Source organism: Linepithema humile, chromosome 1 (assembly GCF_040581485.1).
Source record: "Linepithema humile isolate Giens D197 chromosome 1, Lhum_UNIL_v1.0, whole genome shotgun sequence".
In the NCBI taxonomy this organism is placed as follows: domain Eukaryota; kingdom Metazoa; phylum Arthropoda; class Insecta; order Hymenoptera; family Formicidae; genus Linepithema; species Linepithema humile.
In genome coordinates this window covers 39,955,333-39,971,726 of record NC_090128.1, presented here as the reverse complement: position 1 = coordinate 39,971,726, position 16,394 = coordinate 39,955,333, and the positions used below count along the sequence as shown (strand labels likewise).

Sequence of the window (16,394 nt, the reverse complement as noted above, 5' to 3'; positions counted from 1 at the left end):
ACTTTTCGACGGATTATTTCTAAGCGCTAAATCAACCAAAATTAGATTCCGCTCGATCTGATCTAAAAATAGGATTTCCTTCAAGACGTTCTCAAATCTCGATAAAGAATGCCGTGATCGAGGAGTTTTATTTTTTTTTTCCTCGATAAAAACCGTTCATTGAATTAAAGTGGAACGACTCGTTAGAATCGGACTCGCGAATGGTTTTTCGGCAAATTATTTTAATCTTCGCGATTCTAGTTGAGTCACGGCGAGCTACACTCGTGTCAACATAGGTATTTTAATGAGACGAAGACGAAGAGAGATTTCAGGGCATACCTGGGCATCCGGTCGAGCGTTATAGGTATAGCTTAAACTGTTCATTACTATCCAGTTACATAAACTACAATTCAAATTAAGAAGGATGACGATTTTAATTATTTTGACATTGAGAAACACATTGAGAACATTTAAATTGCGCCGGGAAAAAAGTCGACTCGTGGATAGAAAAAAAAAATACGGTTAAAATTTGATTTCGACTACTTCATGTAACGGTCCGCGACATAATAAAGCGAGAAACGCGGCTGGCCTCACTTTGCTCTCGAAAAGACGGAAGAATTGATATCTCGAGTAGGAAGAACCGCCCGGTGTGACAGGGTGAAGAGACCGGGAGACGAGGAAAGAATTGCGGAAAGTACAACAAACCACCACCGTGTCTGCACGTGGGGCATTCGAGAAGAGAAATATTTGCACGGCTGTTCACGGCGCGCCGCGCGACGCCGCGAGCGGATGCCCGATTCGCCTCGTAAACCAATCGCACCGTAGCTCGAAGCGCCGCGATGAAAGTGAGTAACGCGAGTCCCTATCGTCGATTATATTTGATCCGACTACATGCACGATATGCTGGATAAGCGGACGTTCCGCCGCAGGCTGGATCTAACTGTGCCGATATCTAACTGTGTCGATGAGCCGTACGGAGGATTCTTTCCTCCAATTATGACCGTGAAGAAGATGTATGCGAGACCTTGATAAAGGTCAGGTGTAATAACGTGCGAATGAAGATGTTAAGCTTCAGCATTAGACAGCGCGGCGTCTTTTCTGCACTGTTATATGCATATTATAATTTGTTTAATTAAAAGTTAGAGTACCCACTCTCTTAATGAGTCGAGTACTTTAATGAAACTGATTAAGCCTTTAATTTAACGAAAAAAATATTTGTACTTATAAATTTGCATATAAGAATATTAACAAAGTGCAATATTTATTAAAAAGAAATCAAAATTAAGGATCATTGAAATCTTGATGAGAAAATATCTTGATCGACATGAAAGCTTATTGAAAGATTATTGCTGCAAACTTTAAACTTGATATAGTTATCTATCGTCATATACAGATTATAGTGTGTTGCGTGACACTGATTATGTCCTTTCCTTCCGCGCAATATGTTCGCGAATATTTTTCGCGACGCGCCTCCGAATTACGCAATGCGTTCAAGCAGATCGAACGAAAAAAAAAAGTTTTCCGCATCGCTGACCGCTATCCCTTACCCTACGTTCGCCAAATTAGCGCGTCTGGCAAAGGCTAGACCGCCTTTAACGGAGGAGGACAAGTTGATTATCCGTAATTCAGCCGACGCAAAAATTATCCGCAACCATCTACCTTGTGGAGAGATGACGCGTGGACCGCAATGTCGGTCCGCCACACTGTCGATTATTATCCGCAATCCTACCGATGCAAAAATCCAACGGGCACCTTACGGAAACGCAAAGTGGAGGTCTTTCCTCGACGTATACGCGACCAATTATCTGCAATCGACGACGATACTAACGGGCGCGTTATGGAAATTCAACATCAACCCCTCGAGGGCGCGCGCTCGGGCGCATGGATTGTAAATTTCTTCTCACGAACAAGTATGCAACCCGAGCGATATCTTAACTATGCCGGAAATTATACTAATCTCATCGGTTACTGCAAGTATATGTGTAGAGTTACTAAGAACTTTTCACATGGTACTTTTTTTTAAACGCGGTATGGAAATTCATAATATAATCTTCAAAGAATCTATATAATTATAACAGCCAAACTCAATTATAATATGTAAAATTATATTTCTCTTTTAGTTATTTTTATGGTATATACATATATATTTATAAAAATATGTGTTGAGAGAATATTATAAATACGTCAATGACAGCGACAAATAGTATACGTCAATTTAAGAGTTTTATTTTTCAAGCCGGTTATGAAAATAAATTAGTATTAATTTAGAATAATTAATAATTTTTTCTCAATTTCCATATTTCTAAGAAAAATTCCAATCTAGTAAAACCAGATTAACGCGAATTAATTTCAATGATACAATTCTATCTCATAGCGGGTGTCAAAAGCATTTTTTTTGCTTACCAATATACATCTGCTAGGAGCGCGAAAAAGCGCGATACCGATAATGAACAGGTCTATAAGTTTCGTGCGCGTGCTGGATCCTCGTGATAGGGATCTCTCTCGGTACACAGAAGGTACACCTGTTATTGCGCCAAGTAGACATCCGCTCGAATTATCATGCGTGCTATGCAGGCATGCGTAACAACAAAATGACTCGGAACGTTTGCATAACTCTCGGTCAGATATTCCCCCTCGGGTCGAGGAACCGCTGAGGGAGATCTGACGTCCCTCGTACGTTTATCCTTCGCTTCGAGGATTCGCGTGGTCGTCGTCATCGTGCAATTTGCATCCGCGGCGCGATCGCGGTGTTTGCTTTTCCTTGTTGTACAAGCGAGCGGTCTGTCTATTAACCGTAAATCATATACTCATGAAAGCGACTCGAGCGGGCGAGTAGAACGATGAAAGTAACAGTTTACTTGCGCTTATGCGCGAACGTGTAAAGTGGAGCGTGCGAGACGCACGCTAGTAAAAGCATCGTTAGACGCAGCTAGGCTTTTTCTAATCGAAACGTCTCATTTCTGCTTTTAGAACAAAATTTCTCGACAGAAATAGATAAAGGTATAATTCACAAATCGTTTTTCTTTAAATCGATATTGTAGAAAAATTATTGTTCTTTATCCGAAGTAAAATAGCACTTTTTAAATTGATAAATAACATAAATAAAAAGAAGAAAATAATATAAGTCGAAAACAGTTATCCCTTTAAGGCCATGTTCGCACAAGCAATTGCGAGACTGTTCCGTATCCGCTTGCTCCGCGCGATGTCCTCTCGACACTCAATCGCGCATCCCGTTTTCGAGATCGACGGTCCTCCTGCATCAACAAAGTAATTTTCTGATTGGTTCAGGCTCAACGTCGAGCCACTCTTCGATTGACCAATGGCCGGTACCCGTTCCGCGCCCGGGGTTAACGCATTCGTGGTCGTTTGGTGTCATTATGTAAGATGCATTCACGATGCATGCACGATGCCTCGATACATGCGATGGTAAACCGAGGGAGAAAGAGGGTATCGTGGGGTGAACGCAACGGATGCATGCCATTGGTTGCACGTACGCCGCATTTGTCGACGAGTTGCATCGCATCGTACGACCTCAACTTTCATTCGCGTACGCATCGCGTGCGGCTTTTTTTCGATTTCTCATACGGTGTATTTCGAATCAATCAAAATGATGCACCGTCCACTCGACATCAGTTGCGCGTGATCTCACAGAAATGAGCTGTAGATTACGGAAAATTGCGCGTATCCCTGTTTCATTTCGGCTTTCGCACTGAGTGTCCCAAGTATGGCTTTTTTAATTTACAATTCCGTCGTTCATTTCGACGAGAATTATATCGAGATACATAATACAATTTATTTTAAATACTTTGATATTGAATTACGTGTGCAATCTGAAAACATTCTGTAAATTATTATTCTGAGAAAAAAATCGAAAGACAATGCAACCCATTTTACACACTTCGATATTGAATGTGAATTTTAATATGCAATTTAAAAATTTATTCTGAGAAAATGATTATTATGAGAAAAAATCGAAGGATAGTGCAATTATAAGTACTATTGATTACGTAACGTAAGAAAATTTATTCTGAGAAAATTATTATATTACTCTGAGAAAAAACCTCTAAGCACGATATAGTATTTAACGAAGTATGTCGACGGAATTAATAAGTTAATTATTCAATGTGCAATCTTCGATTATGCATCCTCGAAGTTTACTATTAGAAAAAAAAAGAAACGGGAGGCTTACATATTATCTGCTACCAGACGAACATCATTGAGTCGCACAGATCGTAATGGTGTTAGAACGCGATCTTACCGAATCATTACGTGAGGTCACGTGTAAAGCTGTAATATCATACAGCTGATATCTGCGAGCAACAAGCATGTAACAAGACAGTGACTCTAAAAAAGATATATTTTTGCAGTTAGCAGATAATATGCGAGGCTCCTTAGAGCCGTTTCCCCCCCCCCCTTTCGTTTATCGGTTGGAAAGGGAGATAGCCCGAGGCTGCGAAGAGACGACGCACGCCGCGCCGATATGGTTATAAAGAGCGGTGTAAAGGACCTATAAGTATCCGAGGCATTAAGGATTCTTAACCGCCAGGTGAGGCATAAACGACGCCCCGAATGAATTTCGTTACCGATCGGTAATGAGCCATCGCTCGGAAGCGCGAGTGTGAGGAGTTTATCACGGGGCTAATTGAGTGAGCGATTACCGATACATCTCCGCTCGCGTCCCTTTGCCACTGTCGTCGTGTCGCACAACGATTTGCGTAATAGTCCCGGTCACATTCACTGAATAGCTAATACATCTGCATGTCCTACGCGTACAAGACGTAATTTTCGAGCAGTCAAATTAAGCGATCTCGCTGCTTGTTACGGCAACACTTTGTATCAGGGAACGATAAACGTCAATAAATAATTTAGAAATTATTAATATATGCATGAGTTGCTCAAATTCCGAAAGTATATTAAAAATGGAAAAAATTTTCGCGTTCGGGAATATTTCTTATAAAACGCGTTTCAATTTGATACTTCAGTGTTTTATAGATTTGCATATTTAAGCATTCCTTTAATTCGTCTGAAATATACGCGATTTCATCAAAAATTAATATATATAGAGGCACAATGGACAATTGTTTGGGTGCCGCGGGCGGTGCTTCGAAAGAGGAACGCCCCCCCGTTATGTTATCTTATCTTATAAATATATATGTATACCATTTCTTTTTAAAAATTAAAGTAATAATTTGGTGGTAGTGAGATAATTTATTTAAATTTCGTTTAATTAGCAATTCGAGGCAGCTGCAAACTTTGTTAAAATAAGCTAAGAAAAATAAATCAGTATTAAAATAATATTATATAATATTCGGTATATGTAAAAGTGTAGTAAGTTTTATAATAAAATATAAAGTTTCGAGAGACTGCTTGAAAATAAAATTGCCTAACGGAATGCTAAATATGAAATCATCCATCTTTAGCAAAGTCCATTAGTTATGGCCAGTGTCTCGTAGTTAAGCAACCACTATTCTTCAGCAGAACAAGATCAAATTTCTACTACTAGATTCTCAAGATTACCAAAGTTGTCGGCCTTGCCCGATTGAAAAAATGATCTTATTATAATAAACGTTTACACAGGATTGCTTCTTCAATTTCTTTTACCATAAATTTCGCAACGAAGTAGTTGTTTAAACTATGTTACGAAATTTATGATAAATATTATGATTCATCATTGATGCGTACTTGGTATACGAAGCAGACAGTTTTACGATTATGTTGGAAATTGATGATCCGGATGACGATGCAGGAATTTTAAATTTTAAGTTCTTTGCTCACGCATCGACGTAAATTCTCGCATAAACATAATGCACCTGAACTAAACGGCTTCCTTTACTGCTAGCAATTTCCACGTCAATGTTAATGTACTAATTAAAGTGACATTACACGTTACGACAATGATATGCTTCGAGCTTATAGCCTTCTTCCATTCAGCAGGGCTGGCTGGTTTTACTCGTAAGTGAGTTCTTTAATGCAAATTTCGTAAAAGTTGAGTGAAGGTTTTCACACAAAATGATTCGAGATTAAGTGAAAAAAGAATTTGAATACATAAAAGGATATGAATGGATAAATGCCGCGGGTATTCAACGCACGATTTCCATTATTTGAATGACCTATAACTATAATTAATCTCACATTTTATCTCAAAAGAAATATTAGAAATTGTGCGCTCTTTATATTTTGCTTCGATTTCATCGATCTATTTTAAAGTCTCTTCAACAAACGTTAAATCGGTTAATGCGTTAGGTTTCGGCGGCGTACTAAAAATGAAACTAGTGTCACACTCGTCGAATGTTAACTCTGCAAAGCAAAAAAAAACTCATTTAAAAATCCATTCTACAGATCTAATTCCGCTTAACAATCCATTTTAGATCAAAGATGCGATTCGCTCATAGAAAATTAATTGACACAGGAATCATTTACGGCTAACCGGTAATAAATCTCAAACGAGCGGATAAGTCGAACGCTCCACTTTCACATTGATCGTTAGGTCATTTTTTCCCGTCATTTTAATCTGCGGCTTATTGCATAGGGCAAGTCACAGCAACTGTAATTAAAAAATCGGCCCTAATGCTTATGCATCTCCTTGAGCGCCGCTGTTGCTCTGTTCAGCAGTTTTTTATTAAGTAATTAAGGACTCGCGCCGGATGATGATGCCGAAATCGACGTTTCGGGAATTTTTTTAGGGAGGTGCAGTCGTAAAAATTAAATCGACATTAAGGGGATACATCCGCGCCATGTACTGGTTACAAGAAAAAAAAATTATTCAAAACACGTACCATTATAATGAAAGCCGATCAGATTATCGCAGACGATGAATAAAAGATTCCTTTAAAATGCGAACGAGATATTAAAAAGGTATTATATCTAAGAAGAAAAGATCGCGATCTGTGGACACGCTGTTTTGAGAAGCATACGGTATCGGTCATTAATTCATAAAAAATTGAGTTTCTCGTCGTAAAAAATTTATATAATCCAATAGCTCTAATAATAACTCAATTATTTTTAGGATTAATGCATATATTTTTTCTTTTTGTTCTTTTTATTGTGAGAGCTGTTCGAAATACTTCTATAAAGTATTAGCTTATACAGATTACTTTTAACGTCCAAAATTTCATTCTTTTTTTATTTACGAGGAAATAATTTTTTTTGCATTTGTATGTTGAATCGAGGAGTCTTCATAAATCTTAAGAAGTATGCGTCTAAATCTTACTCTCGGAATATAAATCACTAATTTTTTATTTGCTCGCGCAAGAATGTCACCTCCGTCACCGTTTTGTCGAGTCGTTTCTCGTTTTGTCGTTTCGTTTCTTCAAAATGATGACTGCGCATATGTTGTATCCACTAAACCATCGGGACTTATCGATCAAATCGATTAAAAAAAGCTAGTCACATTACTTCAAACAAACGCGAATGGTGAGGCGAAACCCGTTAACACGATAGTCGATCAATATATCTCGTGGCGAGGCTGTTTAGTTGAGGTAACGAGAAAGTTTAATTATGAATGCGATGTTAATTGATGCGGAAGGTGGATTCACGCGCCATTTGAACGTCGAACTTATGTCGTTTCGCAACTCCCCCCCCCCCCCCCCCTCTGAGCTTTCAACAGGCTCGTTATGTATGTATGCGTTATACGTAAAAATATATCCGCCGGGCGCGTGGTCATTAAAACGGTAGGTAATCAATGCGGCTCGCGTCGGCGTTTCGTCGTGAAATGAGGATGTATCCATGCGCCCGAAGCACGCCTGCGCGTGAAACTGATCCACGAAAGCTGATAACAATCTGCAATAAAAACAAAGTCACATCCCGATTAACAACGTACAGGTGGGATACCGTGGGACATTGCCTTCCCTCTTTTATTCCGCTTGCGCGATAATTTCGTTCCGGTATTAATAGCCGTTGCTAATGGAGGAATAAATACGCTCGATCGAACACGTTGGTTGTTACAGTTTCGTTTTTTTTTTTTTCTTTGAAAATTTTATTCGGAGCCTCTAGATAAAAAAAAATCGCGGATAACTTACACGGATCGACGTGTTTGAATCATGTTCGCGCGCACCTTTTTTTTTTTAAATCGCCATATGGTTTCGCCACCGGATAACTGTTCATTTTTTAACAGGGATTTATACGGCTGTCGAGGACGTTTATAGAGAATCCTCCTCTCACTACATTGGATGTATATAATTTTAGTTGTCATGTTGGTGTTTATTGCATTTTTTTTTTTCATTTACGAATTCGCGAATCAATTTTAAGTTTTGATTGAATTATTTCTGTCTTTTAAAAATATTTTTATTTTGACATAAAAATTAAATAAAGTAAAATAAGTGTAAAACATTTATCGCTAGTTAACAATCAGCAAATATACCGTACATTGGTGTTGTTAATCTTTTAAGATAAACATTGATATCTAAGCAGTGCGATAATTAGTGAAATCTCCTTTTCCATGCCGTTCTGGGCAAGTACAAAGCGTCCGCGCATTCGAGTGGAATTTTTTCGTATATTTATTAGAGTTCTCTGTAACAGGTGTCTGCAACCACGGCACGGTTGCGGTGTTCCGAGTGACTATACGAGTGGCATGCGTGACATTCCGCGAAGGCAAGAAATGGTTAAATCTAACTTACAGACGCCGCGGAAGTCTGCACTATCCTGTCGGATTCTGTCTACGATGGCACGGAAATTATGCCGGCGGCGCGTTCTCACAGGTAAGATATTCGCCGTTCATGCTTCACGAAGCGTCTTGTAATGTTTATTTTCTTTTTGTGCGGCGTGGAAACGCGCGGCAATAAAATTTTGTTTCATATTTACGCGTGAATATCTAGTTAAAATTTAAATTTGACATCGATTAATTTTGATCAAGATATGATAAGAGGATTTCACATAAAAAGTATGAATCTCTTTATAAGTAAAAAGTTAAATTATAATTCCGGCTCTAATTATTATTCAATAATACTATAAAATAAAAGCTACAATTTTTACACAAACGTATCTGCAAATATTGTAAATATGTTTGTGTAAATACAATATTATTATTAAATGAAAAGGAGCAATTACCATTCGGCTCGGCTCGTAATAGCTTTTATTTTATGGTATTATTGAATCTCTTTATGATATTTCAGAAATATTTCGTAACAGAGATTTCGTTTTCATTTATTTTATGTATTTTATGTATTATTTTATGTATTATAAAAAATATAATCATACTTGTTTATTCTTGATGTACGAACGTTTACAACGTTATTGTATTCGAAGCAACGGTAAATTATGAATCGCGATGAAGGTAGAATTCATTTGGCAACTTATGCACGCATGGAGAGTATGCACTCCTCTTGAAGCAGTCACAGGTATCTTTTCAGTAGAGTTGCGTTTGAAGCACGTGTGTCGGTTTCATTGACATCTTACGCGGATAGAGAATGCATATTCCAAGAAGACAGGCTTTTCTGGTACAATGATGCACAACTTGCATTCTAATTTTGATTATGAAAATACATTAAAAATTAAGATAGATCGGCGAATTAAATTGCAATAAGTATTGTGTTAATTACAACTTTATGATTTTTTTAACAATTTAATTTCTAAATGTAAAACAATATTAAAAATTATAACAAATAAAAAAGATAATGAAGCTTTTTTATTCTCTTAAAATTTAAGTTTTGCAAAATTTATATTGAACATTCAGAAATTTTGAAATGGCAAATTTGATTAAGTATTTTGCTAAGGAAAAATAACTTCAAAATTTCAATAAAAATGATACCTTACATGTACTATTGCTCTTGGAACATTCCATCACGTTCATTCGCAACGTTATTATGAAATAGTCCCGTTTGTCTACTGTCACGATTCAATAAATCGTTCGATTTGTAGTTCGCCGCCTGCTAATAAAGTGCAATTTAGCGGTTGATTGCAAGAAGCAAATTGTGCATCACTAGCTGCGGTACGTGACACGCCACAAACTGGTCGGTGATACAATACGGGTATACAATCTTGGGCGTGTATTCCTCAATTATTCTCCGCTACGTACGCTAACTTATTTGACATCGGTAATGCGGCCTTAGCGCTGCAGCTAGAAAACAATAGTGGAGCCCAACATCATAGAGATGCTGCTCCTTCAGTCAATCTACGAAACAATGATTGGTCAATGAAGTTGCGCGGTGAAATGGACATAGCGGTTCCCGAGCGGACATTATTGTTAAACAGTCAGTAAGAAACGTTGACTACCAGTTAAATGATACTGTTGACAACCATAGAAAAAGACAATAGAGTACAGTGAACGTCACCATTATTTCTTTACGCACTTTACGAACTTTCTTTACGCGTTTTCTTTTTAATCAACTTCCAGTAGTGTATATTTTACGCATAAATCACGTTTGCAGAGCATTCTTATGCGAGAAAAAATCCATATAAGATATTCCAGAATTGTTACTTTTTTTTATTCATGAATTCTGCATGTTCAACTGATTTCGCTCAAAAAATTCGGAGATACGCAGTAAATCAAATCATTTTATCAATGACTTGATAAAAATCACTATCAGAGTACACCTATTGAATATCTTCTCGGGATTATTTTTTTGCTGCGTAAGTTGAGCTTTAATTAAATAAAAAAAGTATTAGATATTGATAAGTCCACTTTATCAAATCTTGATCAGCATAATTGATATCTAGGCGTGACTAATTCAACGTTCATCTTCGCCGGTGTACGATTTCTAAAGCCATAACGGAATAAGTCTATCGAAATATTTATCGAAAATTAATTACGGTGCAAATAAGCTGAGGTCGTCGATATGGGCGTAATTAAAAATTTCCTTTTCACCGATATTAGCACTTTATTACATCGGCGATCGAGCCGTGGCGAGCAACGGCTCGCGCGCGAGCGCGCGCGCGCGCCCGCAAGCGGACTCATCGAGCCATAGTAAAACTCACTACGCCGGCGTAATAATGGTCCATTAATTAATATTTATGCCATGCCCACGTGGCCATGACGCTTCCTTTGCGTATATATTAATTCTAACGCGGTTGTATCCGCATTATTCACGCTCCGCGTCTTATTAAGGCCGCGATCGCGGCGCTTTTCGCAGAAAGAGAGAGACCCGGCGTTTTGCTATTGGAGGCACGTCTTCTCGTCTATGGATTTAATAACCTTCGTTTTGTCGATGCGTATCTCCGCCTGAAATAACTTCATCCCGCGAGAGCATGTTGCTCCCCCGCTTTTTACTCTCCGATCATAACGATTGATTCGGTTACTCTTACATAAGCCTCATTGTTGAAGTGTTTCCATATAAAGTTCGGCAGAAAAACTTTGTGGAAGTATATGATAGATAAAAAATAAAAAAATAATGAAGCAGTAACTGATTCTAAATTGGACAGTTCACAACCGCTTTTCTTCTCCGGCTTTCGATAGATATCTATGATTCGACGAATGAGAGGTGATGTGATTTCTGACACTCTTCGCGCGGCGAAGGACAGAAGAATTAAGTTTCCGCCTTAGAATTTGAGCAAATTTATTTATCGGGACTAATTACGAAAACTCATTTGTAGCCGCTGATCGAGATAATGAGCATGTTCTAAGTATTGCATAATAAACAACAGCGAGCCGCGCGTATATAGCTGTGCCGCAATTACACGCTCACCGCGGTGTGTGCGTGCCGCGATACAAAAAAGCGTACATATGCGTGTTCGTATTGATCATCGCGCCGTGACGTTCGCCTTAATATGGCCGATTCCTCGGTTTTTACGAGTTCTTCCTCCCCTACGAAAGCGGATACAGACGAAGAAATATAAACTTCCGCGCTGTGAATGTAAAGCGAAATAAATAAGGCGCAGATTAATTCTACAAATTAAGTGTTTATTGTTAAAAGAATCATATTGCAAAAAAAAATATAACTTTTAATATTTGAATGTTTCAGAATAAAATGCACTAAAGAAATAACTAATAAAAAAATGTCTTAAATTATTCTTATCAAAATAGATTTAAAAAAATACATAATAATATATAATAAGAGAGAGAATATATTTTAGATTAAACAAATTTTTACTGATGACAGAACGAATCGAAATACGATCGTAAAATACTGCGTGTATCTCCGTGTACATTGCGAGCACACCTGCTAACAAACACGCACACTTTCCGTTTCGACTAATCTAATCTCGATGTAAGTGTGTGCTTTATTATACCGCGGCGGATACACGAAGGTGTGGTGCGCACATCGACTAGAAAATGAAAGGGGTTCCGCCGAGAACGATAGCGAATCTCAGCTGGATGAGCAGAATTTCAGGATAGAAGATTTCCACGCAGGTGGAGAAACAGCCTCGGAGAAAAACGTGTCAGTGAACAGAGCCAGGGGAATCTAATTAACAAAGTCATTAGAACCCGTACACTGCGAGACTGTTCTGCTATCTTTCAATCATTAACGTATATTTTATAAATGAATTTGGAGGGAGCAAAAAAATTTGCGATTAAAATTATTGTGCGCAAAGTTATAGATAAAGCAATATGCAAATATGCTAATGGCTTTTATCCACTTTACGTATTCGATCTGTTAATTATTAGATTGTTTTATATATCAACATCTTTTTTTTTATCTTTTGTAATAAGGTTTACACTTTTCTGGTAGAATAATATAGAATAATTTAAAGTAACTACACGCGTATAGTCGTCACGCTACATGCGCTTGTAAATACCGATCTTTAAGAATGATATCTGTTGCAAAAATATAATCTTGATAAAATGTTGAAAAGTTTTAACGATAATATATTTTGATAATATTTATTTTTTATTTTATATATTTTTGTTAAATTGTTCGCAGTGTAATACATTCAAGGGTGGGCGTTTGATATCGCGGTAGGTATTTTTATCGCAATAATTCATCAGCGTATTTACGAACGTGTTCGTATGATATCTCACTGCTACTGCGCTGCATGCTGGGCTCATCCTTCTCTGTCCTTAATCACGCGCTCGTCTCTTTTTTTTTTCGCCTTTCGGTAGAGCAAAGTACACATCGCACACATCCCAGATTGCTTCGTACACATGTTGCAGCGATGACAAAAGAGCCGCGATTACGGGCGGCTTAACAGTTCTTTGATCGCGCATAGCGCCAATTGAAAACTTGTCTTCCCTTTATTCGCGCCGGACCCGAAGAGCTCCTCGAACGGGGCTCCATCGACGCTGATTGCGATTTTTCCGCGCGGTTCTAACCGCGACTTAATACCCCATATGGCGAGCAGGAGTAACATTAACAAGTGAGCAACGCGCGTATCTGCATCTACGCGGTCGGCAACTTTGCGCGTTTCACGAGTAGCTACGTTTTAATGGCCGGCACGTGAAATCTCCTTGATTTATCAAAGCTATTCTTCAGCTACCGACGAACGCGCGCACGCGCGCCCGCCGAGAGTCTTGCAACGAGACGCGAGCTTGACTTGCGATGCTCTTACGCCGCCGTGATTAATTAATCGCCATTAGTTAATCACTCCGTGCAAGTGCTGCGGTGGCTAACGAGAGTGCGGAAAAAAAGTTTGCGCGGAAGTTGCAACCTCGATAGAGAAAGATTTATAGAACGCACGGTTCTTTACAAAGAACATTTATGCAAATTGATTTGTAAAACATGAGAGAGAAGAGAGAAAAGACATCTGGTTTTTTTCCATAAATATAAAAATTTTTATTATCATTAAATATGTATGTTTCCTCACACAAAATCATTACAACTCGTTAAGATGATTATTAACTCGTCTCATTAAGTTATTACTCCGAATCGAGTTAATATCGAGCATTCATTGACGACTTTCTCCGCTGGAAAGCGTCAAATATCGAATTCCAATAGATTTTTCTTAGGATTTCTTGTAAATATCTACTGTCAAACGCGTGGAATTCTTTCCCGTTCATTATAAACTTTACATTACAAAATCTTTTGACATCTTTATGCGCAGCTTCGTGCTGCGATTAAAGCATCTCGTTAGCCGCTTCGCATATAAAATAATGCGCGCGCCGCATGTCAATGAAATTCCACGGCGCGATAATAAAAGCAAAATTAAAATTTGCAATGGGTCGGGGTTAATAGCTTGTCATTTCGACGCGCACTTTCGTTCTCGCGAGGATACGCGCGCGCACACGGAGAAATGAGAGTGCGCGGAGAGAGAACGTCGCACGCGTAATGGCCCCGGTAATTAATCCATCACCATGGTAGCGGACTTGGTAATTACTCACCGTTAATCACAATTTCATAATTACCTGGCCGGCCGCTGCGGTCGGCGCGTACGCACACCCGGGCCCCGATATCGCGCGAATAAACGAAATCAATCATCGAGTTTTCGAAGATGCATGATACGATCTTTAATTCCCGACATAGATTTTTCCAATGCGGCGCGGTAATAATCAACATGTAATTACACGAGGGCGGATAAATATTTTTATAGCCGCTCATCGTGTAACTATATTTCATGTTTAACTACCTATAATTGTAGCATTATAAGATATATTTATTGAAATATTTGTAATAAATCCCCCTGTCGAAATACGGATCGACGCGCCAAAAGATCAATTTGCATGATTATTATTATTGGTAATTACAAATTCTCTTCTCGCACGCAATTTCCGATATGAACCGAATATGTCAAGGCTAAAAGAAGCTTTCCGTTCTTATTTTCCATGTCATGAAAAAAGAAATCGTGAGAAGTTTCATAATTAATGAGTTATTTACTACTTAAAAGTTTATTATAATACAATTGAGATATTAAATAGATTCTCAGCTAGCTGCAGCAAGCAATGGCTATACTTATGTGTAATTATTAAGTAAAATTCTGATTACATATAATATTAATAATATATACTTCTTTATAATTATATTAGTGGTCATTTAAATTGTTAAATATAATATTGATCAAATTAATACTGACAGTGGAGAATAAATAGATTAGAAAACTGCAAAATTCTTCTATAATACAAAATTAACAGTAATTATAAAATAATTAAAAATTTATGATTATTTATTTTGATAATCATAATAAAATGCTATTTTTTGTAATCGTATAAAATGATATTATGAGTTTTATCAGAAATTTGCGCTAATATAATCATCCGCTCTTCACAATTATCTCGGCTGACTTTGATCTCCCATCTCGATCCATTAATATCAGATTCTATAATTATATTGAAACCGGTGGCTCATTACATATAATTCTACTAGAGTTATCGACGATATCTTTGTAGAATTATGTATCCTTGTTTTCGGCTACCTATTAATAATAAGTCATCAAACTTTCAAGGTACACAAGGTACACAAGATGCCATTAAACCTTCGTCAATTACATCGCGTCCGCAATTAAGCCGCTAACTTAGCGAGCTGAGGAATATTATAACACTCTCCGTCCGAGTGAAATCGTTTTCGTTACTCTGCAACTTACAAATGCGGATCAAGGGTAGATTCAATTGATCGATCGTCTAATTTGTTAATATTAATAAATTATACTTGATTTTTGAATTGAAACGATCCAGAGATTGCTCGGGATAGATTTATGAAATTTTGTTCTCAGCAATGGATACCAAAGGATGAATGACAAAGTGCTGTAGTGATCACTTAATACTGTCGGAATCGGTTACTAGAAGGCATTCGATGAATAATAACCGTTGAAAATTATGCCGGACCCTCCGTCGACTTTTTTCCCGAGCCATAACTCTCGCGCGGCCGAATACAACTTGGGTTACTAACACCGCGCACGGACAATCTCACGCATATTTAAAGAAGACATCGATATTACCGCGTGCGATAACGTCGCCGAATATATATACAAGGTTTTCGATAACGATCGCTTAACGAGATTTATCCGTCTTTAATAAAAAAGAGTGAGAAAGACCAGGCAAGCCGTTAATAATGAGAAGAAATATTAGCGTGACTCTAATATTGGCGGAATCGTGGATGCGAATGCAATAGCAAGTACGCGAGAACTAGCTACTTTGCATATTTCTACGCGCGAATATAGTGTATGATTTAATGCAGTGCGTGGAGATGTTTAAAAATATCGCTGTTTAAAAGCAGTGAATTAAGCAGTCGAAGACAAAGATTCTCAGACTGGCGAAATCTTGCGTTATCTTTTCTTTCACTTAGCGTATCGCTGAGCAATTGTGAGACTTAATTCTCAATTGTTCTGATAAAATCTATTAAGCAACTAAATATTTATCTCTAATATGTAAAGATAATTTAAATATTTATTTGGGAAAATATTTATATATAATAAAAGTATAAGAAGCATTTAAAATTTTTTTTAGCTATTATTGCATCTAGTATATTTACGTGAATAATATTTCAAAAATGAAAATGACGTAAGAGAGAAGTCACCGTAATGCGAGATAAACAGATCATCTTGCATCTTGCGCAATTGACTACTCGAGTAGTTCGCCAGCACCTGTTCCTATGCTCTCAAAAGGTGGCACTGAC

At 37.7% G+C, this 16,394-nt stretch overlaps 2 protein-coding genes across 5 annotated transcripts in view; one reads left to right on the top strand and one right to left on the bottom strand.

The window, feature by feature from the left end:
- Positions 1–16,394, top strand: part of LOC105677989 (uncharacterized) — a 60,328-nt gene that overhangs the window by 27,890 nt on the left and 16,044 nt on the right. For all 4 annotated transcript variants that reach the window (XM_067346902.1, XM_067346901.1, XM_067346903.1 and 1 more), the window contains exon 2: positions 8,497–8,675. In XM_067346902.1, the coding sequence (XP_067203003.1) occupies positions 8,497–8,675 (179 nt within the window). The remainder of the gene's footprint in view (positions 1–8,496; positions 8,676–16,394) is intronic.
- The window catches only part of sha (shavenoid), an 80,338-nt gene that overhangs the window by 58,535 nt on the left and 5,409 nt on the right, over positions 1–16,394 (bottom strand). The window lies entirely within an intron of this gene.